General features: G+C 38.2%; 2 protein-coding genes across 2 annotated transcripts in view; one reads left to right on the top strand and one right to left on the bottom strand.

The window, feature by feature from the left end:
* The window catches only part of Gpr158 (G protein-coupled receptor 158), a 391,739-nt gene that overhangs the window by 288,183 nt on the left and 78,253 nt on the right, over positions 1 to 25,303 (bottom strand). The gene's annotated exons all lie outside the window — the stretch shown is intronic.
* Positions 13,611 to 25,303, top strand: part of LOC110289272 (MAGUK p55 subfamily member 7-like) — a 20,140-nt gene continuing 8,447 nt past the window's right edge. Inside the window, exon 1 of the mRNA XM_021155410.1 lies at positions 13,611 to 13,634. Within this exon, the coding sequence (XP_021011069.1) occupies positions 13,611 to 13,634 (24 nt within the window). The remainder of the gene's footprint in view (positions 13,635 to 25,303) is intronic.

Genomic DNA, 25,303 nt, shown 5'->3' with positions numbered 1-25,303 from the left:
AGTACCTGGAGCACTAAGCCACAAAGGCTACACTCCCAAGCCTGGGCCCAAAAGCCTCGAATTTTGTTTTTACTTTGCTATACTTTTTTAATACTTCTTCAGTACCTGGTATCTGTCTAAATAATTGTCCATTTCATCCAGATGTTTTGGTTTTGTTGAGTATAGGCTTTTGTAGTAGCATCTAATGATTTTTCTGAATTTCCTCAGTTTACATTTTTATGTTTCCCTTTTCATTTCTGATTTTGTTAATTTGGACACTGTTTCTGTGTCCTCTGGTTAGTCTGGCTAAGGGTTTATCTATCATGTTGATTTTCCTAAAGAACCAGCTCCTGGTTTTGTTGATTCTTTGTATACTTCTTTTTATGTATACTTGGTTGATTTCAGTCCTGAGTTTGATTATTTCCTGCTATCTACCCCTCTTGGGTGTATTTGCTTTTTTGTTGTTGTTGTTCTAGATCTTACAGATGTGCTATTAAGCTGCTAGTGTATGCTCTCTCCAGTTTCTTTTTGGAGGCACTCAGAGCTATGAGTTTTCCTCTTAGAACTGCTTTGTGTCCCATAAGTTTGGGTATGTTGTGTATTTGTTTTCACTGAGTTCTAAAAATTCTTTATTTTCTTTATTTCTTCCTTGACAAAGCTATCATTGAGTAGAGCATTGTTCATCTTCCATGTGTATGTGGGCTTTCTGTTGTTTTTGTTGTTATTGAAGACCAGCCTTAGTCTGTGGTGATCTGATAGGATGCATGGGATTATATCAATCCTCTTGTATCTGTTGAGGCCTGGTTGGTGAACAGTTATATGGTCAATTTTGGAGAAAGTACCATAAGGTGCTGAGAAGAAGGTATATTTTTTTGTTTTAGGATGAAATGTGTGTGTGTGTGTGTGTGTGTGTGTGTGTGTGTGTGTGTGTGTATGTGTGTTTTAAATCCATTTGGTTCATAACTTCTGTTGGTTTCATTGTGTCTCTGTTTAGTTTCTGTTTCCATGATCTCTCCATTGATAAGGGTGGGTTAGTGAAGTCTCTCACTATTATTGTGTGAGGTACAATGTGTGCTTTTAGCTTTAGTAAAGTTTCTTTTATGAATGTGGGTGCCCTTGCATTTGGAGCAAAAATGTTCATCTTTGCTCTCTTCCATACCTATTATCCTTAGGTTTGGTCTTCTTGCTGTGTCTTTGATTTCCTGGATGTTTGGGGTTAGGAGCTTTTTGCATTTTGCATTTTCTTTGACTGTTGTGTCAACGTTTTCTATGGTGTCTTCTGCACCTGAGATTCTCTCTTCTATCTCTTGAATTCTGTTGGTGATGCTTGCATCTATGACTCCTGACTTCTTTCCTAGGTTTTTTTTTTTATCTCCAGAGTTGTCTCCCTTTGTGATTTCTTTATTGTTTCTATTTCTGTTTTTAAATCCTGGATGGTTTTTGTTCAGTTCCTTCACCTGTTTGGTTGAGTTTTCCTGTAATTCTTTCCAGGATATTGTGTTTCCTTTTTAAGGGCTTCTAACTGTTTACCTGTTTTCTCCTGTATTTCTTTAATAGAGTTATTTATGTCCTTCTTAAAGGCCTCTATTATCATCATCGTGAGATGTGATTTTTAAATCCAAATCTTGCTTTTCAATTGTGTTGGAGTATCCAGGACTTGCTGTGGTGGGAGAACTAGATTCTGATGATGCTAAGTAGCCTTGGTTTCTGTTGCTTATATTTTTGCCCTTGCCTTTTGCCATCTTGTTATCTCTGGTGTTAGGCGGTCTTGCTGTCTCTGACTGCAGCTCTTCTCTTTTGTGGGCCTGTGGGCCTGTGATTTTAGGTATGTCACCACTCCTCAGGAGATCAGCTCTCCCCTGGCAGGATTTTTGCCTGGGAAGGGGTGAGGGGAGGACTGTGGGACAGCCTTAGAACCAGAGTGCAGATGGAGATCAGAAGTATCCCGTCCCCAGCTGCTCCACTATTCCTGTGCCCTGTGCCCTCCCTGCAAGTCCCACTTTGGACAGTTATTAGAGCAAAAGTGGTGATCTCACCTCTGAGCTTAGGAGTGAGATCACTCCTGGGAGACTAGCTCTCTCCTGGCAGAATCTTTGTGCACAGAGGGCTGTGGGGCAGCCTTAGGTCCAAAGTGCAGATGGAGACTGGGAATGTTTTTTTTTTTTTCATTAGAAGATGAACAAACAAAAAAAGAAGAAACACAAGGAATATACATGCACATGTACATTCACACACCATATAAGAAAACAATACCATATAAGCAAAAGAATAGGAAGAAAAAATAATGCCTAGACAAAGTAATATGAGGCAGGAAGTTACAAAAATATCATTGAGCTTGTTTTGATATCCATATATAAGAAAATACATACAATATTTGTCTTTTGTGGTCGGGGCTACATCACTCAGGATTATTTTTTTCTAGCTCTATCCATTGTCCCCTAAAATTTTCATAATTGTTTATCATTATTATTTTTCATGACAGGATTCTTCCATGTAGCCCTAGCTGTCCTGGAATTCACTCTGTAGACCAGGCTGGCCCCAAACTCACAGAGATCTGCCTGCCTCTCCCTCCTGTTCTGTGATTACAGATGTGAGCCACCATCACCAAGCTATTTTTTTAATGTAAGTAGATTCTTCTTTCATAAAATCCATCCCAACTACAGTTTCCCCTCTCTCATACTGAAAAAAAAATAGCTCTTCAACAAATGATGTTGGTTAAACTGGATATCTACATGTAGAAGAATGCAAATAGATCCATACTTATCGCCCTGCACAAAACTGCAGTCCAAATGGATCAAACACCTCAATATAAAACCTGATATATTGAACCTGATAGAAAAGAAAGTGGGAAATAGCCTTGAGTGCACTGGCACATGGTATGACTTTCTGAACAGAATACCAATATCACAGACACTAAGATCAATAATTAATAAATGGAACCACTTGAAACTGCAAAGCTTCTCTAAGACAAAGAGCACCATCAATTGCACAAAGCAGCAGCCTAGTGAATGAGGAAAGTTTCTTATAGAGGGCCAATATCAAAAATACATGAAGAACTCAAGAAAGTAGACATCAACAAACCATATAATCCAGAGTCAGATATGCAAAACAGATCTAAACAAAGAATTCCCAATAGAGAAATCTCAAATATCTGAAAAATATATAAAGAAATGCTCAACATCCTTAGCCACCAGGGAAATGTAAATCAAAACTACTTTGAGATCCCATCTTATACCTGTCAGAACGGCTAAGATTATAAAACAAGTGACAGCTCCTGGTGGCAAGGATGTGGATCACAGGGAACACACCTTCATTGCTGGTAGGAGTGCAATATTGTACAATCACTATGGAAATAAAAATAGTGGTTCCTCAGAAATTTGGGAATAGATCTTCTTTAGGCAGAGCCATACCACTCTTGGACATTTACTGAAAATTTTATAATTTTTTAATATCTAAATATATTCCATTGTACAACTGTACCACATTTTCATTACTCATTCATCAATTGGTAGACAGCTAGGGTATTTCTAGTTTCTGGCTGTCATGAATAGAGCAGCAAAGAACACGGATGAGCCAGTATATCTGTACTAGGATGCAGAGTCCTTTGTGTATACATCTCAGAGTAGAATACCTGGGTCTTAATGTTGATGTATTCCCAGCTTCATGACAAACTGACACACTAATTTCAATAGTGGTTGTATAAGTTTGCACTCCTACAAGTAGAAAGTAAGCGCCCCCCCCCTTTTCTCTACAACCTTACCAGCATGATTGTCATTTATTTAACTGATCTTGACCATTCTAATGACTGCAAGATGAAATCTCAAAGTAGTTTTGATTTCCATTTCCCTGCTGCCTAAGAATGTTGAACACCTCTGTACCCTCCCCAAGCCTTGAGCAGGCTAGCTCAGACCTACTCTGCCACTGCCAGCTAGCCCAACCTAGAAAAGGTCTATTGTTCTGCCATGTCTGCTGTTTTCTCCAAGGCGCCACTACCTGCTGAGAGGCTGAACCTGTCCTCCAGAGGCCATCTTGACAAAGCAACAGCCTGGTGTGTTGGGGGATGGGCTTTCCCCTTTTTAAGTTCAGACTCAAAGAGTAAACTTTGGGCCTTGATCAGTATTTGTCTTGGTCTCCTTCTTCTCTTATCATCAGTTTCAGGGCATCTGATCTTATAGTGAGATCCTTGACCATTTTGAGTTAAGCTTTGTGCTGGGTGGATAAGACAGATCTATTTGTATCTACCCTCCTCATGCAGCTATCTAGTTTGAACAGTAATATCATTTGCTGAAAACTCTGTTGTGGATATAGTGTATATTTTTGGATCCTTTATCAAAAATCAGGTATATCTAGGCCTGTGGACTTATATTTGGTTCATCAATTAGATTCTACTGACAAAGTTATCTATTTTGAGGCCAGTGCCATGCTGCTTTTATAACTATAGCTCTGTTATACAGCTTTAATCTGAGGTAGTATACCTCAAACAATTGATTTATTGAACAGGATTGTTTTAGCTATGCCAGACTTTTCGTGTTTACATATAAAGATGAAAATTATTTTGATAATGTTGAAGGAGCCATAGAGAGGAAACAGATAAGTAGAGGGGTCATTAAGAGACTACTACATAGGACACAAGACTCTGGATTTAATGTTGAATGTCAAATAAAAAGTGGATATAAGGTATATTTAGAACTAAGAGGTAACTGTAGTCAGAAACAAAAAGTAGGTAACTCCAGATTTTGGCAAAGGCTAGGGTGGGTAGGAACCAACCTGAGGGGATACAAATATAAGGAAGACTAGGTAAAGTAGTGGATTGGAAAGAAAAAAGTTTCACAAGAAATAATGACAAGACAGTCAATTTCATTTCTTCTTTTAAAAACACTATTAACTCATGAGTCAAGATGCATCAATTGTCCCTATGTTCTAAACAGCAAAGAAAATGTCAGTGTCTACACAGCAATCTATTTCCATGTTCTTATGCAGAAAGGCAGGAAGTTTGTAGTGACTGTAGGAACTACTTCTGTGTTACAACTGTCATACCAGTTGTAACATAGAACTCATTAATGTCCCCTTCAGCAAATGGAAAGAAGGCATACAAACTTTAGACTTGCTTTCCATATTGCCTTCTTATCTCTATAAATCTTCTTTCTCTATCAAGTACAAACAGTGATGATCAGCAGCCTTATTCCCCCCAAATTTTTAAATGACTTCTCATTTTCAAAAACAACACATTGAGTCAGAAGCATGACTCAGGCAATTGAAAGGAACATGACTTTATAAACTTAAGGTGTCCTACTGTGCAAACTAAGCTGATTAAAAAAGAAATCCCACTCTTTTTATTTTTAAAAACATTTAAAAAATGACATGATTTTAATATTGGTTAAAATTCTGTTGAATAATTTGGCTCTGTGTTGCTGCCTACTATCACCCATCTAAACATGGCTGCTTAATTACTTTAATCAACATTTCTTCATTTGGTTTAACTAACTGCAATCTCATTCATCTTTTATTCGTCAATTGATTCTAAAGTGGCAATAAAACCACATCTGGCACAAAATTGGCACGATAAAGAAAACTAATTTATAAATTAACCTACATAATTTTAACCTAGAAGAAGTTATAGAGTTAAGGAGTTTACTTTAAAGTCCCCATTCCAGAGTCAGGTCATGAGGCAATCCACAGTGGAACATCCTCCACAGACTCTGCAAGGCACCCACAGTTTTTCTCTTATGCAAATAATAATAATTACAACTTCTGATGCCTACTAGAAAGAGGAATTATGAACTTTTTAAAGCTACAGTAGTGTACAAAGAATATTTCTTTTTATAGTTAATCTACAAAAAAAAATGGTTGCAAAAATCTCAAAGGTGTTTTTAAAATCCATGAGCTATATCCCTGGTCAAGAACGGTCGAAGAAATTTTTCAAATAACAGCAAAATATGTTTTGCTGCAATCTTTATAAGAGATATAATCTCTCTCACCTATTCCTTGGAAAAAATACATATCCAACTCACTATAGCTAACTTCTCCAACTGAATTATAATCCTCATGATTTTTAATAATCAATCACCATTATTTGTTTTCCTCATGAACCACATAATTCTGGACTAATATTATTTTGTATTTCATATGATACAGAAATTCTTGGATAAAATAAGCCAGGGTAATAAAAATGTTGAGTTTTGTCTAGGAAATAAATTGCTGTGTGGGGGTCACATGTGTGCATACATGTGTGTGCAGGTAAATGTGGAAGACAAGTACAGAAGCAATGCTTTCTGTAGCTACTTCACCCACATTTGTATAATCTGAGTTGATATATTTAATCTATTCCTTAACTGATTAGCTTCTTTTTCTGATTACCTTTGAATTTTGTACCCATTTCAAAAATAATAGTAACTACTAAGTTCTATTTTCCATTCTCAAACTCTTTACTTCCTCTCTCACAATTTCATTATCTGGAAACAATAATATAATGATTTAGAAAGGAGATTCAGAACAGTTTTACTGAAAACAATAAGTGCCCAGTGCCATGCTTTAAACAATCTGCTGTCATAGGGAAGGTATATCAAGGGAAAAATGTATTGATTCACAGTAACCTTGAATAATCGATCAATTAAAGACAAAAAGCAGTCAGCTATTCTAGGAAACGTTTCTAAATTTGTGTTTAGAAAAAGAGTTGTTGATCTCAGTGTTTCTTGTATAATATTAAGTTTTACATACAGTATTTTCTTTCATGAGTGTATAAAAATGGAGGTTATAGGACACAGTCTGAGTAAACTGCTCTTTTTCGAGAAAAGTCACAGTTTGTAAGTGAATTTATTAATCCAAGGGAGCTTTCAACATGAAAGGAAATCAGAGAGCTGAGAATCTGAGGCAGCTTGTAAGCCTTCCCAAATCCCAATTAAACCGCCTAGAAAGGGCAGGGGCAATAGAAGCTGTAAGTGTAGTTCCTCACACCACACTCAGGGACAGAGGCTATGCTGGAGTCAGGAAACTGCCAGGAAAGGACTTGCAGTCATTCATTCCCCACACTCCAGAGTCACACAGAACACAGAGGCTGCAGAAACCAATGACTCTCACTCTCCCACCTCCACCCAGCACCTAAGGAGCTTCCTAAAGCCAGAGAGATCTGAGAACTTCAGATTTTAACTCAGCACCTCTGTGCCAGAAATTCCACACATTAGCATTCTTTTTATTTCTTACTGTTATTTATTCCCCATTCTTGAATATATTTCCTGTTGGTTTCTGCATGTCTTCAACAAATAGTGCTGAGAAAAGTGGTTATCTACATGTCAACAAATGAAACTAGATCTACATCTATCAAATTTTACAAAAAATAAACTCTAAGTGGATTAGGTAGCACAGCATAAGACCAGAAACTCTGAAACTGCTACAATAAAAGTAGAAAGTATACCTCAAAATACCAGCATAGGGGAAAACCTTCTGAATAGGATTCAGATTATAGGATTGATCAGGAAATAAAGAGACCAATCACTGAAAAATAGGGGCTCATGATGTTAAAATGCTCTTTCAAAGCAAACTTTTTCTAAAGGAAAGGTAGTCCAAAGAATAAGAAAACATCTTTATCTGCTAAACATTCAATAGTTAGTATCTAGAATATAGAAAGATCTCAACAACTAACTATCAAGAGATAACCCAACCAAAAATGGGTTATAGAACAGAACAGACAGTTATGAAAAGAAGACATGAAAATAGCTGAAAAACATTTCAAAGTATTCAACATTATTAGCTATCAAAAATATTAAATTAAAACTACTTGAAAATGCCAGTCAGAATTGGTATCATCAAGTAAACAAGTGACCAAATTAAAAAAAAATGTTGGCATGGATGTAAGAAAGGGTAACACTTCTGTACTATTGGTGATAGTAAATACTAGCTCAGTCTCCATATATGTCAGTGTGAAGGTTTTAAAAAATTAAAAATAAAAGTCCATTCAACCCAGCTATATTACTCCTGGGTATATACCTAAAGGAATCTCTATCCACCTACAGAAGTATTTGCTCATCTGTCTCCACTGGTATTCTACTTTGGACATAGTATTACCAGAAGATCCAGCAATACCTCTCCTGGGCATATACCCAGAAGAAGTTCCAACTGGTAATAAGAACACATGCTCCAATATGTTCATAGCAGCTTTATTTATAATAGCCAACAGCTGGAAAGAATCCAGATGTCCCTCAACAGAAGAATGGATACAGAAAATGTGGTACATTTACACAATGGAGTACTACTCAGCTATTAAAACCAATGAAATTATGAAATTTTTGGACAAATGGATGTATCTGGAGGATATCATCCTTAGTGACATAACCCAATCACAAAAGAAGTCACAATATGTGAACTCACTGATAAGTGGATATTAGCCCAGAAACATAGAACGCCCAAGATACAATTTGCAAAACACAAGAAAATCAAGAAGAGACCAATGGGTGGATACTTGGTTCCTCCTTAAAATAGGGAACAAAATACCCATGAAAGGAGTTACAGAGACAAAGTTTGAAGCTAAGACAAAAGGATGGACTATCCAGAGACTACCCCACCCGAGGACCCATCCCATAATCAGTCACCAAACACAGACACTATTGCATATGCCAGCAAGATTTTGATGGAAGGACCCTGGTATAGCTGTCTCATATGAGGCTATGCCAGTGCCTGGCAAATACAGAAGTGGATGTGCACAGTCATCTATAAGATGGAACACAGGGCCCCCAATGGAAAAGCTAGAGAAAGCTCCCAAGGAACTAAAGGGGTCTCCAAACCCTATAGGTAGAACAACAATATGAACTAACCAGTACCCCCAGAGCTCATGTCTCTAGCTGCATATGTAGCAGAAGACGGCCTAGTCAGCCATCACTGTGAAGAGAGGCCCCTTGGTATTTCAAACTTTATATGCCCCAGTACAGGGGAATGCCAGGGCCAAGAAGTAGGAGTGGGTGGGTAGGGGAGCAGGGCGGGGGTGGGGGAGGGTATAGGGAACTTTCGGGTTAGCATTTGAAATTGGAAATGTATATAAAGAAAATATCTAATAATAATAATAATAAAAAAAGCCAAGACCACCCAGAAAAAAAAAAAAAAAAAAAAAGATGGAACTGGCCTAGATGTTCATTAACAAGTGAATGGGCCCTTCCAGTCAGTGCCAGTTCCAGGTCACCTTGGGACCAGAACTCTGCAGACTGTCCCACATTCCCCAGAGGACCCTCCATGTGATCTTAGGATCACTGGTGAGTGGAACACAACATCTGTTCCAAACCAATTGTCTGTGACAGCAGGAGCAACGTAACAGAAGCCCTGCCTGACCAGCGACTCAGGTTCTTTCTGAACAGTGCTGGTATACCTTGGTTTCGAACAGACCAGACAGTTCCATGGTCCTGTGAGGAGACACTACTTCCAGATATTGTAACATGCCCAGGATCTTAGGATTCCAGGATCCCAGGATAATAGGAGCTTGGTCACACCAGGATCTCAGAGTCTCTGAAGAAGCTTGACTGCCAAGAACTCTGACACACACAGATTCTCAGGTTAACAGGATCCGGGAATCACAGGATCACAGAGAAATCTGGACTCTGAGGAGTACCAAAACAACCGCGAATATAGGAAAGACAGGCTCCAATCAGATATATTGAGGGCAGCAAGCACTTGAGATAATCAGGTGGCAGGAGGCAAGCATAAGAACAGAAGCAACAGAAACCAAGATTACTTGGCATGATCAGAACCAAACTCTCTCACCATAGCAAGTCCTGGATAAAGCATCACACCAGAAAAGCAAGATATGGATCTAAAGTCACTTGTTATGGTGATGATGGAGGACTTTAAGAAGGAAATAAATAACTCTCTTAAAGAAATACAGGAAAACACAGGTAAACAGTTAAAAGCCCTTAAAAAGGAAACACAAAAATTCCTTAAAGAGTTACAGGAAAACACTACCAAACAGGTGAAAGAATTGAACAAAACCATCCAGGATTTAAAAATGAAACTATAAACAATAAAGAAATCACAAAGGCAGACAACTCTGGAGATAGAAAACCTAGGAAAGAAATCAGGAACCATAGATGCAAGCATCAGCAAAATAATACAAGAGATAAAAGAGAGAATCTCAGGTACAGAAGGTTCCATAGAAAACATGGACATAACAATCAAAGAAAATGCAAAATGCAAAAAGATCCTAACTCAAAACATCCAGGAAAACCAGGACACAATGAGAAGACCAAGCCTAAGGATAATAGGTATAGATGAGAATGAAGATTTTCAACTTAAAGGGCCAGTAAATATCTTCAACAAAATTATAGAAGAAAACATCCCTACCATAAAGAAAGAGATGCCCATGAACATACAAGAAGCCTAAAGAACTCCAAATAGACTGGACCAGAAAAGAAATTCCTCCAGACACATAATAATCAGAACAACAGATCCACCAAATAAGGATAGAATATTAAGAGCAGTAAGGGAAAAAGGTCAAGTAACATAAAGGCAGACTTATCAGAATTGAACCAGACCGTACCAGAGACTATGAAAGCCAGAAAATCCTGGACAGGCGTTATACAGACCCTAAGAGAACATAAATGCCAGCCCAAGCTACTATACCCAGCAAAACTTTCAATTACCATAGATGGAGAAACCTAAGTATTGATGACAAAACCAAATTCACACAATATCTTTCCACAAATCCAGCCCTTCAAAGGATAATAAAGGGAAAACTCCAACACAAGAAGGAAAATGACACCCTAGAAAAAGCAAGAAAGTAATACTTTAACAAACCTAAAAAAAAAAAGATAACCACAAGAACAGAATCCCAACTCTAACAACAAAAATAACAGGAAGTAACAATTACTTTTTCTTAATATTTCTTAATATCAATGGACTCAATTCTCCAGTAAAAAGACATAGACTAACAGACTGGCTACATAAACAGGACCCAACATTTTGCTGTATATAGGAAACCCACCTCAGGGACAAAGACAGACACTACCTCAGAGTAAAAGGCTGGAAAACAATTTTTCAAGCAACGGTCTGAAGAAACAAGCTGGAATAGCCATTCTAATATTGAATAAAATCGACTTCCAACCCGAAGTTATCAAAAAAAGACAAGGAAGGGCACTTCGTACTCATCAAAGGTAAAATTTTCCAAGATGAACTCTCAATTATGAATATCTATGCTCCAAATGCAAGAGCATCCACATTCATTAAAGAAACTTTAGTAAAGCTCAAAGCACACATTGCACTACACACAATAATAGTGAGAGACTTTAACACCCCACTCTCATCAAGGGACAGATCCAAGAAACAGAAACTAAACAAATGCAGAGTGAAACTAACAGAAGTTATGAGACAAAAGGATTTAACAGATATCTACAGAACATTTTACCCTAAAACAAAAGAATATACCTTCTTCTCAGACTTCATGGTACCTTCTCCAAAACTGACCATATAATCAGTCACAAAACAGGCCTCCACAGATACAAAAATATTGAAATTACCCCATGCATCCTATCTGATCACCACAGACTAAAGCTGAAATCAATAACAACATAAATAGTAGAAATCCCACATACACGTGGAAGCTGAACAACACTTTACTCAATGATAACTTGGTCAAGGAAGAAATAAAGAAAGAAATTAAAGACTTTTTATAATTTAATGAAAATGAAGCTACAACATACCCAAACTTATAGAACATAATGAAAGCAGTCCTAAGAGGAAAACTCATAGCCCTGAGTGCCACCAAAAAGAAACTAAAGAACACACACACTAGCAGCTTGACAATCACACCTAAAAGCTCTAGAACAAAAGGAAGCAAATTTACTCAAGAGGAGTAGACAGCAGGAAATAATCAAACTCAGGGCTGAAATCAACCAAGTAGAAACAAAAAGGACTATACAGAGAATCAACCAAACCAGGAGCTGATTCTTTGAGAAAATCAACAAGATAGATAAATCCTTAGTCAAACTAACTAGAGGGCACAGGAACGGTATCCTAATTAACAAAATCAGAAGTGAAAATTGAGACATAACAACAGAACCTGAGGAAATCCAAAACATCATCAGATCCTACTACAAAAGTCTATACTCAACAAAACTGGAAAACCTGGATGAAATGGACAATTTTCTAGACAAATACCAGGTACCAAAGTTAATTCCAGATCAGATTAATGATCTAAACAGCCCCATATCCCCCAAAGAAATAGAAGTAGTCATTAATAATCTCCCAAACAAAAAACAAAAAAAAATCCTAGGACCAGATGGGTTTAGTGCAGAGTTCTATCAGACCTTGAAAGAAGACCTAATTCCAATTCTCCTCAAATTATTTCACAAAATGGAAACAGAAGGCACTCTACCAAATTCATTCTATGAAGCCACAATTACTCTGATACCTAAACCACTCAAAGACTCAACAAAGTAAGAGAACTTCAGACCAATTTCCCTTATGAACATTGATGCAAAAATACTCAATAAAATTCTTGCAAACCGAATCCATGAACACATCAAAATGATCATCCATCATGATCAAATAGGCTTCATCCCAGGGATGCAGGGATGGTTCAAAATATGGAAATCCATCAACGTAATCCACTCTATAAACAAACTCAAAAACAAAAACCACATAAGAAAACTAGTAAGAGTTGGTCGGTCATTATTGAAAAATCATGGAGGAACAAATAACTGCTAGAACCAAATACAATAGTTAATAATCAATTAGAGGGATGGGCCTTTTACAGGTCTTATGCATGTTGTTGTGGAAATTCATATGTGCAGCCACCCTAATGCATGGAGAAATCAGTTTCCTTGGAGTCATCTACCAACTCTTCAATATTTCTGCCTCTTCTTCTGAGATAATCTCTGAGCCCTGAGAGGTGTGTGATATAGATGTCCTATTTAAAGCTGTTCTACAGTCTGTTATTCTCTGTGCCTGGACTAATTGTAAATTTCTGCACTAATCTCCATCTACTACAAACAGAAGTTTGAGGGTTGACAGATACATTGATCTATGGATAAGTCATTAGAATTCAGTTTACTACTGTGTTCTTTCAGCAAATTAATAGCAGGAGGTTCTCCCCTAAGTCTAGGGCCTGTCTATTCATGGTTTCTTGACCTGATAATAGTGCCAGGTATAGATTTCAATCTTGTGGAGTGTGCCTTACATCCAATCATAAAGTGGTTTGTTACTACCATGATATCCATGCGACTCTAACACCAGTGGCATGTCTGGGCCAGCCAGTAGTTACTGTAGTATTCAGGGTTCAGAGATCAGCAAAAATAATGATTATCTTCCCCTCCCATAGCATACATAGCATCTTCTAGCGCAATAAAAGCTAGCCAAAGGGGGTGAAGCTTCCAGATGAGTACCAGCTTGATTTCTCTATGTTCTGCGACTCAAGCATGTGGTGTTTCCAACAACTGTATATTATCACAAAATTCTGGATGGTAATAAGTATCAGTGGCAATAACACACAATTTGGGGACTTTGGGACCTCACTGACAAACAACTCCAAAAGAAGTAACCCATTCCTTCCATTGGATTTTTTGTTTGCCTATGGCATCTAGAAGGGGAATTGCTACCTAGTATAGAGTAACTCATTTTAAACTCAAGCCAGACAAATCCCAGAATGGACAGGGAACATGGGTACAAAGTCCCACCTTAAGGTGAGTGACAATTGATAGATTCTGGGGAGAGGGAGTTTGTTTTCTTTAAGATAAGCTCCTGGTAGACTGTCCACACTCTACAAGAAGGCCATGTGTCCAAGAATATGAGAAACACAAGTTGGGTCCAATAGGCCTTTTAAAAAGGTAGGTGGGGTTGTCCATGTTGCAGTTTATATTGTGATGATAAAACATATGACAATAAAATACTTGGTGAGGAAAGGATTTGAATGGAAGCAGAGCTCCTGCAAGAACATTGCTTACTGGCTTACTCTTTGTAGTCTGCTTAACCTACTGTCCTATAGTATCTAAGACCACCAGCTTAAGAGTGGCATTAGACATAGTGAGCTGGGCCCTTCCATATCAATAATGAACAAAGAAGTGGACCACAGGGGCTGCCCACAGGTCAATCTGGTAGGGACATTTTCTCAATTAAGGTTCCCTCTTTGCATATGACTCTAGCTTTTATCAAATTGACATTAAACTAGCCAGAACAAGCACATAAAGTTTGGGTATGGGGGAAAGGGTATAGTTTAGAGAGCATGCAGAGCAGGTAAATAAAATCAGAACACATTGAAACCAATTTTCGAAGAACTAATGTTTAAAAGAGAGAGAGAAAAGAACATGGGAAAAGAAAATAATTATAGATAATTTCATACAGAAGCAGGGTAAGGAGAAATGACATGAAAGTTGAAGAAGAGAAACTACAACTGGAGAACTTCTAAGTTACTGATGAATAGGCAAGAAAATGAACTATGATTATTAATGACCAACTTCCTGATGTAGATGGAACTGTGGAGAACAATCTAGAAAGCTGTTAATATTTTCCATTTCCAAAACTCAGTCTGCTATGCCAAAACTTTGGATGATAACTTAGCTTTTTATATTGTCTATGTCTGAGACAGATGAGGGAGACCTGAAATACTGGGCAGGACTTGCAAGCTGATAAAAAATGCTAATAAAACATCACCTCAACCAAGATTAATGTTAATAAATTCTTTTAAAAAATACATAAATGAAAGGAGCAGCTAGAGGGAAAGAGCCTTTGATAAGACATCTCAAACTTTTCCTTCCTGAGTGGAGATATATATTTTAACTGTGGACATGTGCTTGGGGCATGCATAAATGGCTGTGATATAATTAAATAGCAATGTGAAAATTGCCCTCATCTCCATCATGAAAACTGGATCTATAAATAAACTCCAACACAAACAAGAACTGGGTTAGAAATGAATCTCTAGTCCTGGAACATTGACACTCAACTCTCGTCTGTAATCAAGTGCTATTATTAAGTAAAAATGGGAAGGGAAATTGGAGTTCTTCATTCTATATGGCATGAGCCACAACAATTTGGTTATCCCAGATAAGCCATTCAGCTTATCTGTTCTCATTTGTAAAATAAAAAAGTGAACTATGTGCTCTTCAGGATTCTAAATTACCCTCTTTCATTGTTCTGTTATCATTTTATTTGAGAAGCAATAAAACATAGCAGGCAAATCAGTCAACTCAAAAACTCAAAATCTACAATTTACAAAATATGTTACTATAGGCACATGGCTTATTCTCATTGTGCCTTGTTTTCCTTAAAGGAAGCATTAAATTTGTGAGGATTACATTAAGATGGGAAATTTGTTTGATACGGTGTTTGGTATAACGTTTGCAGTAGGTACATTTTAGACATTATTTTTTCCGTTTCTGATGTACATTACTGGTAGAAAGACAGATTCAGGAAACTAAAACCCATTACCATGAGAGCTCTGTCCCCGTTTATCTGAGCGCTGATTTAGAATAGCTAGTAACTCAGAACATGGCAAATCATTCAAGTTATGCAATCACAAGCTATGTGCTTATGGCCCACTCATAATTCTCAACTAAAATATGAAGGCACATATATTAGTAACAACAATTAAAGAAAAGGGGGCATTAATCTGAAAGAGAGAAAGAGGAGACACGTGAATGTTTAAAGGGAGGAAAGAGAATGGGGTGCTGGTGTAATTATAATCTTTTAAAAAAACTTAAAGTTAAAATTTAGTATTTTAATTTTTAAAATCATAAAGGAGGGATGGTGATATTGCTCAGTGACAAGGGAACTTTCCACCAAGCCTAAGGACCTGAATTCAATCTGCAGAACATACAGGGCAGAAGGAAACTGACTCCTTAAAGTTGTCACCAACCTCCACACCTGTGACCTGTACACACACACACACACACAAAGCAGAACAAAACAAACAAGCACATGTCTTAGGATTGCTATTGCTGTGATGAAGTACCATAACCAAAGAAACTTGGGGAGGAGGTAGTTTATTCATCTTACAGGTCCACAACATTATCACTGAAGGAAGTCAGGACAAGAACTCAAACAGGACAGGATCCTGGAGAGTGGAGCTGATACAGTAGCCATGGAAGAGTGCTGCTTCCTGGATTGGTGAAAATGCAGCAGAAGAACCCAGTATTTTAGAGATACTAGGACTATGGCATAACCACCAAAACCAGCAACAGCAGGGGAGTGGAGTCAGTTGTAGCAGAGTCTGTTGGAGCCTAGAAGATAAGCTGTGTGTGCTGCAGATAGAGGAGCCAAAAAGTGATCCAAGCCTGATGGAGAGACCCAGAAGATTGTGAGTGAATAGCAAATAATTGGACATTGGGTTATTTATATTTTTCAAGCTTGGTTTTGTTTTGTTCAGATTGTGACTGGATCCAGAATCTTCCCTCTTGAAGTAAGAAAGTACTTAACTTATTTGTGATTTTAAAAGAGCAAGCCCCCTTTAAAAGGGCATGGCCCCTCCATTGCCTATGTATCAACTCCTGCCTCTATGTTCCTGTCCTGTTTGAGTTCCTGTCCTGACTTCCTTCAGTGATGGACTACAATGTGAAAGTGTAAGCCCAATATATCTTTCCCCTGCAACCTGCTTTTTGGTCATGGCCTTTCCTTTCAGCAATAGAAACCCTAACTAACACAATACGTAAATACACAAATATAAAATTTAAAACCTACATACTCTTTAGTTGTGTAACTATTAGTGACCTTACCATGCTCCAATGGATAGTTCCAGTCCAGGGATCACACAGATGGCCTGTGTGAGTCACACAACCAACCAAAAGTACTATATCTGGCAGGAAGAAGTGGAGATGATCAGATAGGAGGAGAGTGGTCAGAATGCATTGTATACTTGTGAAGTTGTCAAAGAGAAAATAAAAGAAAACCTCAAAGTCACACACTGAAAAGTCTATGATTTTGTTAAAAATATTTTCAGTGATTTTGACCTGGTTTTTTTTTTCCTCCTTCCTCTATCCCTATTATTCATATATTTTTGTCTTTTCCTAGTATACCAGCTTTCCTGCATATTTTGTGGCTGGGTTTTAGATTGACTATTTTATTTAACATAGCTATTCATTTCTGCTGCTTTACCTTCAACACCTAAGATTCTCTGACCCATGTCTTATAATTTATTGGTGATTAGCTTACCTCTAAGGTTATGTTGGGGGGTAAAGGGTGTGGGGGAGGAGTTTCGAGACAGGGTTTCTCTGTGTAGCCCTGGCTGCCCTGGAACTCACTCTGTATGCCAGACTGGCCTCAAACTCATAAATCTGCCTGCCTCTGCCTCCCAAGTGCTGGGATTAAAGGCGTGTGCCACCACCGCCCAGCCTGAGGTTATTTTTTGACATGCTAACATTTTCACCTCCAGTTTTATTTCAAATGTTTGGGTTTTCTTTAGTGATTCTACTCCTACATTCATGTCTTGTACTGTTTTCATTATTTCGTTCCATTGGTTATTTGTGTCTTCACACACTTCATTAAGGGTTTACTGCTATCCCTTTAAGGCTTTGAACATACTTAGAACTGCTATTCTGAAGTTCCTGTGTTGTGCCTCAGCTCTATTACATTTCTCGGGGCATACCAGAACAGGGTTACTAGCTCCTAGTGAAGACACATTGTCTTGGTTGGTATGATGTTTGAGGTATCTCTTACTGTTGATTATCTGGTTTTGTCTTTATCGTGGGAGTAGGATGGTCCTTTCTTTGGTAAATTTGCCTTCTCTAGATCCTAGGCAAATGTGATAGCTGTAGGGTTCCTGGTAGAGGGTGCTTCTGTGGATTAGCATGCCAAGGACCAGTATCAGCTTGGTCTGGATCCTGAGAGAAGGGGTGTTTGAGAGTGGCAAAAAGAACCACTCAAAGATAAATCATGGACACAAGTTGACAGCCATGTCATCTGCTTGAGATGGCTCCCTAGACAACTCTATAGATAGCTCTTGTCTCTGCAGTCTCTCTTTGAGACAGCTCTCTCTGCAGTGAAAATTTTAAGAGTTGTCTTGAAAGCTCTGGGTAGTTTCCTGACCAGAGTTAGAAAAGCTGCTATAAAAAAACAAAAACAAAAACAAAAACAAAACAAAAAACAAAACAAAACAAAACAAAACAAAACAAAAACCCTTGAATTTTCTAGAAAAAAAATCCAAAAAGAGCTGTGTTAGCTCTCCAAGCGATTCTCTCTTGGTAGCTGCTAGAAAGAAAAAAAAAAAAATCTAAAAGAGTTGTATTAGCTCTCTAAGTAATTCTCGGGATTTCTCAGAAATCCTGTTAGAAAAAAAATTCTAAAAGAGCAGTGTTCACTCTCCAGAGAGCTCCAAACAGCTCCGTTCTTGCTCAAAAAAATTCTAAAAATGAACTGCTATTGCTCTCCACTAGCTTATCTCATGAAAACCAAAGGTCCACTCTTACTTACATACCAATTCAGTCATTTATACCAGGTTCCCTCTTGACCATTACATGAATCAGCATTCTATAGCCCTTGATAATTAGAAGGCAGCAAGTACACTTTTTTAACACGGCAAATGATTGCAGAGATCTGCCTGTCTTTGTAATACAATAAACGTAGCTGGGTGGGATCCCATCCTCAGATTACCATGGCTGAATATAAATTAGCTCTGTCTCAGGTTGACCATGAACTCAGGAATCTGCTTGCTTCCATATCTTTCTGACAGTCTGGATCATAGCTCAGTTGCCTCTGTTTTTCTAGGTCCATGAAGCCCTCATACGATTCATATTGCATCCTTATATTTTACATAGTTGAGAAATTATATATTTTTGAACTTGTGCTTTCGGAGTCCTTTCCCACAGTCTTAAGAGGTGCCCTGAAGGTCACGGTGCTTACCACGTTTGCTAAGGAAATAGACACATCCTCACTTCCTGGACTCAGTCCTGTCTCTGACTATCATGCAGTCATTAATCTTGACAAAGAGGACATTACCTGATAACCTTGTCAGGGTGAATACTTTCCAAAGGAGGAATGTGAAGTAAAATATATTTTTTCTTATACAAACAAGCCTCATACCCAGTCAACACTTGTGGAAACCTACACTCTGCTGTCTCTGTTCCAGGGGCAGGAAACCATGTCACACCATCCCTTCCATTTGGCTAAGAGGGTCAGTGGGGAGGGGCTAAGCAGAGTCTGCACACAGGCAGAATCTTGGCATCCCTTATTTCAAAGTCTCATAACCACAAGCTTTCAGACTTGGGGTCATTTTTCAAATTTCTGGAATATTTGCATAAATACAATGCACTCTCTTGGGAAAGGAACCCAAGTCTGATACAAAATTCTTTGTGTTTCACATAGAATTCATACATATAATCTGTAAGCAGTTATGTATGCTACTTAAAATAAGTTTGTGCATGAAGTAGTTTCATAATATGGAATTTGCCACTTGTTTAGATTTTTGCATATTTTATTAAGGATGTCCACCTTGTACCATTTTTCTTTTGCCTTTTGTTTTTTATGCTCCTGTAGTGTTGCTTCATTTTCTCATTTTTCTTCTAATGCATAATTCATTATCTATTATTTTCTCTTTAGTGGTCATCATTTAAACTCAAGCATGCCTACCCCTCTATAGCTAATTAGTAACAGCCCCAGACAATGAGTACAATTCATCTGACTCAACCTCTACCTCATTTTGTGGTGTCTTGTTAGTTTCCTACTTGAGAAATCAAGAAAATATCATTAATATCATAGATCATGGTGGTTCTTACTTTGGAGTAATACACACATGACCATGGTGGGCGTGTCAGGAATTGCTGAGTATAGGAATCCTGTCACTCACCCTCCTCCAACGCCATCTGAGTATAGACCAACTCAATCCCTCTGGCTTACATACTAGTATTGTTCAGCATTTTAATAAATGTCACAATTTGTTCTAATACCACATTTTACCAATAGACTTCTTCATCTCACACCTGTATGATTTGCAAAAACTATTGTATGTATATATGTACTGATTTCTTTAACATTTTAGAATTTTAGTCTTAATGAGGTTTATTTTAATCCTACTTTTAGAATGTTGTTTTTGAGGGTCTACTAATAACAAGTTTTTATAGCTTTTTACCTAGTAAACTTTTATTCTTGAGGTACACATTTGATGAGTTCTTGACCATGTATGAATTATGTTTTATTTGCTGTAAATATGATATAGGCTTTTTGCACCTATGAATTATCCTTCATTGGTTCTGAAAGATGGAAATGCATTTTTTAAATGTTTATATGTAGGACAGAGGTCAACTTGAGTTATAGTTACTTGATGATGTCAACTGTGGTGCTTAAAGCAGGGTCTCTTACTTTACCCAGACCTCCAGGAGTAGACTGAGCTGCTGGCCAGTAAGCTCCAGGGATTCTCCTCTCTCTGCATAGCCAATACTGGGCTTACGAGCACAAAACACTCTGACATTTTATGGGCATTCTAGGGATTGAACTACTCAGGTTCTCATGATTGTACAGCAGGCATTTTATTAACCACAACACTTCCCCAGCTCCCTGGGGGCATCATTTCTTCAGCTATGTTGTCTTCTTCATTCTGTTCTGCCACTCTAATTTGAACAGCTGTATGCTAGTACTTGATTTAACTATGCGTGTGTCTCAGTCTGTCAGCCTTCCATTTTATTTTGCTGATTTGTATTCCATATGACGTCCTTAAAATGATCTTCAAATTTATCAATTATCTCATCATCTGAGTCTACTATATCTGACTTTTAAATTTAACTGCTATTCTTGCATTTCTTGATATAATTTGCTTTTAAATTGGTGTGCATATTTCATGCTCCCTCACCTATTGCTACCTTTGTCCTCAGTTTTATATAGTATTTATGCCTGAGGGGTACATTACTCTATGAGCATCATATAAGTGTTTTGTTGATGATCATGTCCACTAGTATCTGGACATTTAAAACAGTCAATTTTATTTCATTAACTAACTTGTATCTTCCTGATGTGCTTGTCCTGATTTATCTTATACTATTTGACCAATCCAGGTTCTTAGAATTCCAAACTCTTGAGTCACAGGTGGTTACTCAGGGGAAATATATGGTTGTCTGGTTGGACACCATCAAAGAGTTTCCAACAAGTATTACTTTGAAATCATGGCTCAATGTAAATTTCTTCTACTATCCATTTCATTTAAATTCACACTCTATCTAGAGCTAAATACTCTCAGGCCTGAGGCTTAACGCTACATATATTCTAGAAAAACTACACTGACTCCCCTCCCCCCAAACCAAAGGCAATGTGCTGGATTGAAGGAGAAATGTACCCCTCCGGCATTTAAACACTTGATGGTGCTGATTGGGAGATTTGGGCAGGGGGTGGGGGGCTTCCTTGAGGAGGGAAGTAAATGACAGTAGGCAGGCTTTCAGAGTTTAAGGACTCAATGACATTTTGGGTTTGTTTGTTTGTTTGTTTTTAAGTTCTTTTTAAAATTTTTTTAAAATTAGGTATTTTCTTCATTTACATTTCCAGTGCTATCCCAAAAGTCCCCCATACCCTCCACCCCGACTAACCTACCCACCCACTCCCACTTCTTGGCCCTGGTGTTCCTCTATACTGAGGCATATAAAGTTTGCACGGCCAATCAATGACATTTTGTGTTTGCCCTCTCCCTCATGCTTCCAGTTCAAGATGTGAGCCCTCAGCTGCTTCTCTAGCTTTCATGGCTGTCCCTTTCTGGGCATGGTAAGTTCTTATCTCTCTCAACCATACACCCTATTAAACTCTCCTCTAAGTTGCCTTGACCATCATGCTGTTTTATCCCATCTACAGGAAAGTAATCAAAACAGGACCCAAGGAAGGGTTTCTTTATTTTATTTACCTTCTAAGTATGTCATTTTTGTTTGTCTGTTTATTTTTCTATGTCATTTGCTTTGAAGAGTGTAGTCTCTTTGAAAGCTTAATTTTTGCCACTATTGAATTTATTCCCCAAACTGGATTGCTTTGTCAGGCCTCAGTGGGAGTGGATGTGCCTAATCCTGCAGAGACTATATGTGCTGGTGAGAGGGTGAAATTCTGGGAATGGAGGTGCTCCACCATCTCAGAAGAGAAGAGGCGAGAAAGAGGGAAGGGACTGTGTGATTGAGACACTGGGGCAGGGGGCAGTGATTGGGATGCAAATATTAATTAATTATTTAATTAATTAATGGAGAAATTAGCCACTTTTGGATAGCCTTGGGTCTGGTCTTCCCAGAGCTCATCACTAGAAATCCATTAATACCCAAGAGAAGCATCCTGCTATCAAGATTTGCTCCTATACAGCCCAAATAACAAAGCTTAATGTCTCCCTACCCTTGAATGCCATGTGTGCCTTGCTCTATGTGGTCTTTGAGAGTCTCTCATTGGATCTCTCCAGAACATGGAGGTTACAGGCACATGTACTGCCATGCCTAGCTTTTTCCATGGTGGTGGAATCAACCTCAGGTTCTCATGCTTGCCCAATAACAGCTTTTATCCAATAAACCAGTCTTCTAGCCCCACCCTCAAGCTGAATTTCAGTGTTCTGTGTTGAGATTTTCTTTAGGTTTTGTTTTCTAGAAAGAATCTTTACATTTAAATATGTGCTTTGATTTCATATTCAGTATTCAGTGAAATGTGTTTATTTGTACCCAGTTATTCAAGATATCATAATCTATCATTTTAGCAGGCCCACACATCTGTGTCTCCCCTGAAGAAGCTAACAATCCTATTACATCCCCTCCTAAACTACTCCTTTGCTTTTTATGTGGTTGTTGTTGTTGTTGTTGTTGTTCTTGTTCTTGTTGTTGTGGCTTGACTAAGATGAGATTAACAGGTAAAGGTTTTCATGATTCTCTAAGCATGACAAAGCTCTCTGGGAAAATTTCCACTGTTGTTTTGTTTCTCCTTACTGTTCATGACACATCTGTTCATTCTGCCAGCTTTCTCTTGATTCGAACCCACTGGGATTGATTCAGGTGAATTTCTTCCTTAAGTTGGTTATAGGCAACATCTTTTTCGTGTTTAAAAATGAATGATCTTTTCTCTAAACTTCAGTTTTCCAAAGCTATTGTTTTTGTCTGCATAGAATATGGCAGCTCCTCCATTTGGATGAGCTCCCATGACAGGGATCTCCACTGAGGTGCCTATTTCTTGCTCTATCTTGCTTTTGTCTTGAAGCAGTCTGATCTTTCTTCGCCATAGTAGATTACACAAATCCTACATTCAGATTCCAATATCTCCTCAACTGAAGAAAAGGCAAAGAATGGAGGGAAGAGATTTCCCTCTTATTCCCCTTCAATTGGTTGCTATGAGCATTCCTCCAGCTATGAATGTAAACACTCCAAAGGAAGAAAGAGAAAGAACTTTTTGTTTCTCTATATCAAAATTAAGCATGAGAGAAAAAGAAAAGTCTGGTGACTGTAACAGTGCGTGGGTAGATGTTGTTCAGGGTACAGTAATACTACCATGCACATTTAATCAACAGGATTCACACAGATTTGTGCTATTACACTGAATGTTAATTAAATGTGCCATGTCCTGACACCTAAAATAAGGTGTCACCAAATCCAACCTCAAACAGAAGAACAATTTGCACAGAAGCTCACTCAAGAGAAAATGTGTTTTCCAGCTGTTTTCCCACAATGTAAGAATAAATAGAAATAGACCTGGGAAGCAGTGACACTATTAAGAATAATAACAGAGATGCTATCTCAGCTCTCAAGCACTGAACGTCAAGCAAACAGTTACACAGAATTTTAGAAAAGTGTGTCCCTCCCTAGTAAATGATGTAGGATCCAGAAAGATAGGCCACTACCCTAGCTCTGCCAACGACTAGAAGTGTGATCTTAAACAAATTGCAAAACCTGTTTCAGCACCACTTTCTTTACACATGAAACAAGATAATTGAGCAAAATAAATTTGGATTCCTTTCTAGGTACAAGTTGTATGTAGTTTTTAAATTTGTATATAAAGCCTCTAAAGAGATTGCTAATTTTGTCTAGCATTTATTTTGCCAGCATGAGGAACTCAGGGCTCTCAAAATCTCTTGGATATTTAGAGCTTGATGATAGAGAGCCTCAGCTACTCCAAGATCTAGGCCCAGAGAAAGAGACTATCTTTTAAAATAAGATGGGTGGTTCCTGAATAACAACAATATTGACTTCGTGACCCATGTGAACATTGGTGCACGAGTAGCTACACACACACATACACACACTTGCTACACACACACACATACACACACTTGCTACACACACACACACATACACACACTTGCTACACACACACACATACACACACTTGCTACACACACACACATACATACACTTGCACCTAGATGGTCAAACATACATAAATGACAAACAAATAAATACATGGTAAGTGTTTTGTCTGTGGCAGAGACTATAAAAGAGAACAGAATGATGATTGGTCTTTGGTGCTGTATCTGAGCTAAAACCAGGCACAAGCACAGTCAAATTTAAGTGACCATTTATCAGTTTCTCCTTGGAACAGCTTCCCAATATTTCTCCCTGCAAGCTGTGGAAAGGATACTAAAAACTGTTTGTAATATGAAAAGCATTTGTCTGTTATATGATTGTAGCTATTGACAAAGAACTAAATATTAAAGAAGAGCTTCAAGAGTTCAGTGAGGCCAGGGAAAGCCAGAGCCCAGTGGACACTGGGAAATTCTGTTCCTTGCAGAGGAAAATCAGCTAAACATGGGAAAAGGAGATCCCAAAAAGCTGAGAGGCAAAATGTCCTCAAATGCATTCTTTGTGCAAACTTGCCAGAGGAGCACAAGAGGAAACACCTGGATGCTTCTGTCAACTTCTCAGAGTTCTCCAAGAACTGTACAGAGAGGTGGAAGACCATGTCTGCTAAAGAAAAGGGGAAATTTGAAGATATGGCAAAGGCTGACAAGGCTTGTTATGAAAGAGAAATGAAAACCTACACCCACCCCCAAAGGGGAGACTAAAAAGAAGTTCAAGGACCCCAATGAACCCAAGAGGCCTCCTTCGGCCTTCTTCTTGTTTTGTTCTGAGTAGCATACCAAAATCAAAGGCGAGCATCCTGTCTTATCCATTGGTGATGTTGCAAAGAGACTAGGAGAGATGTGGAACAACACTGCAGCAGATGACAAGCAGCCCTATGAGAAGAAGGCTGCCAAGCTGATGAAGAAGTATAAGAAAGATATTGCTGCCTACAGAGCTGAAGTAAAACCTGATGCAGCAAAAAAGGGGGTGGTCATGGCTGAAAAAGAACAAGAAAAAGAATAAAGAGGAAGATGAGGAGGAGGAAGAAGATGAGGAAGGGGGGAAGAAGAGGAAGGCAAAGAAGAAGAAGAAGAAGAAGAAGAAGAAGAAGAAGAAGAAGAAGAAGAAGAAGAAGAAGAAGAAGAAGAAGT

This window comes from Mus caroli, chromosome 2, assembly GCF_900094665.2.
Source record: "Mus caroli chromosome 2, CAROLI_EIJ_v1.1, whole genome shotgun sequence".
Lineage (NCBI taxonomy): Eukaryota > Metazoa > Chordata > Mammalia > Rodentia > Muridae > Mus > Mus caroli.
This window is presented reverse-complemented; position numbering and strand designations above follow the sequence as displayed.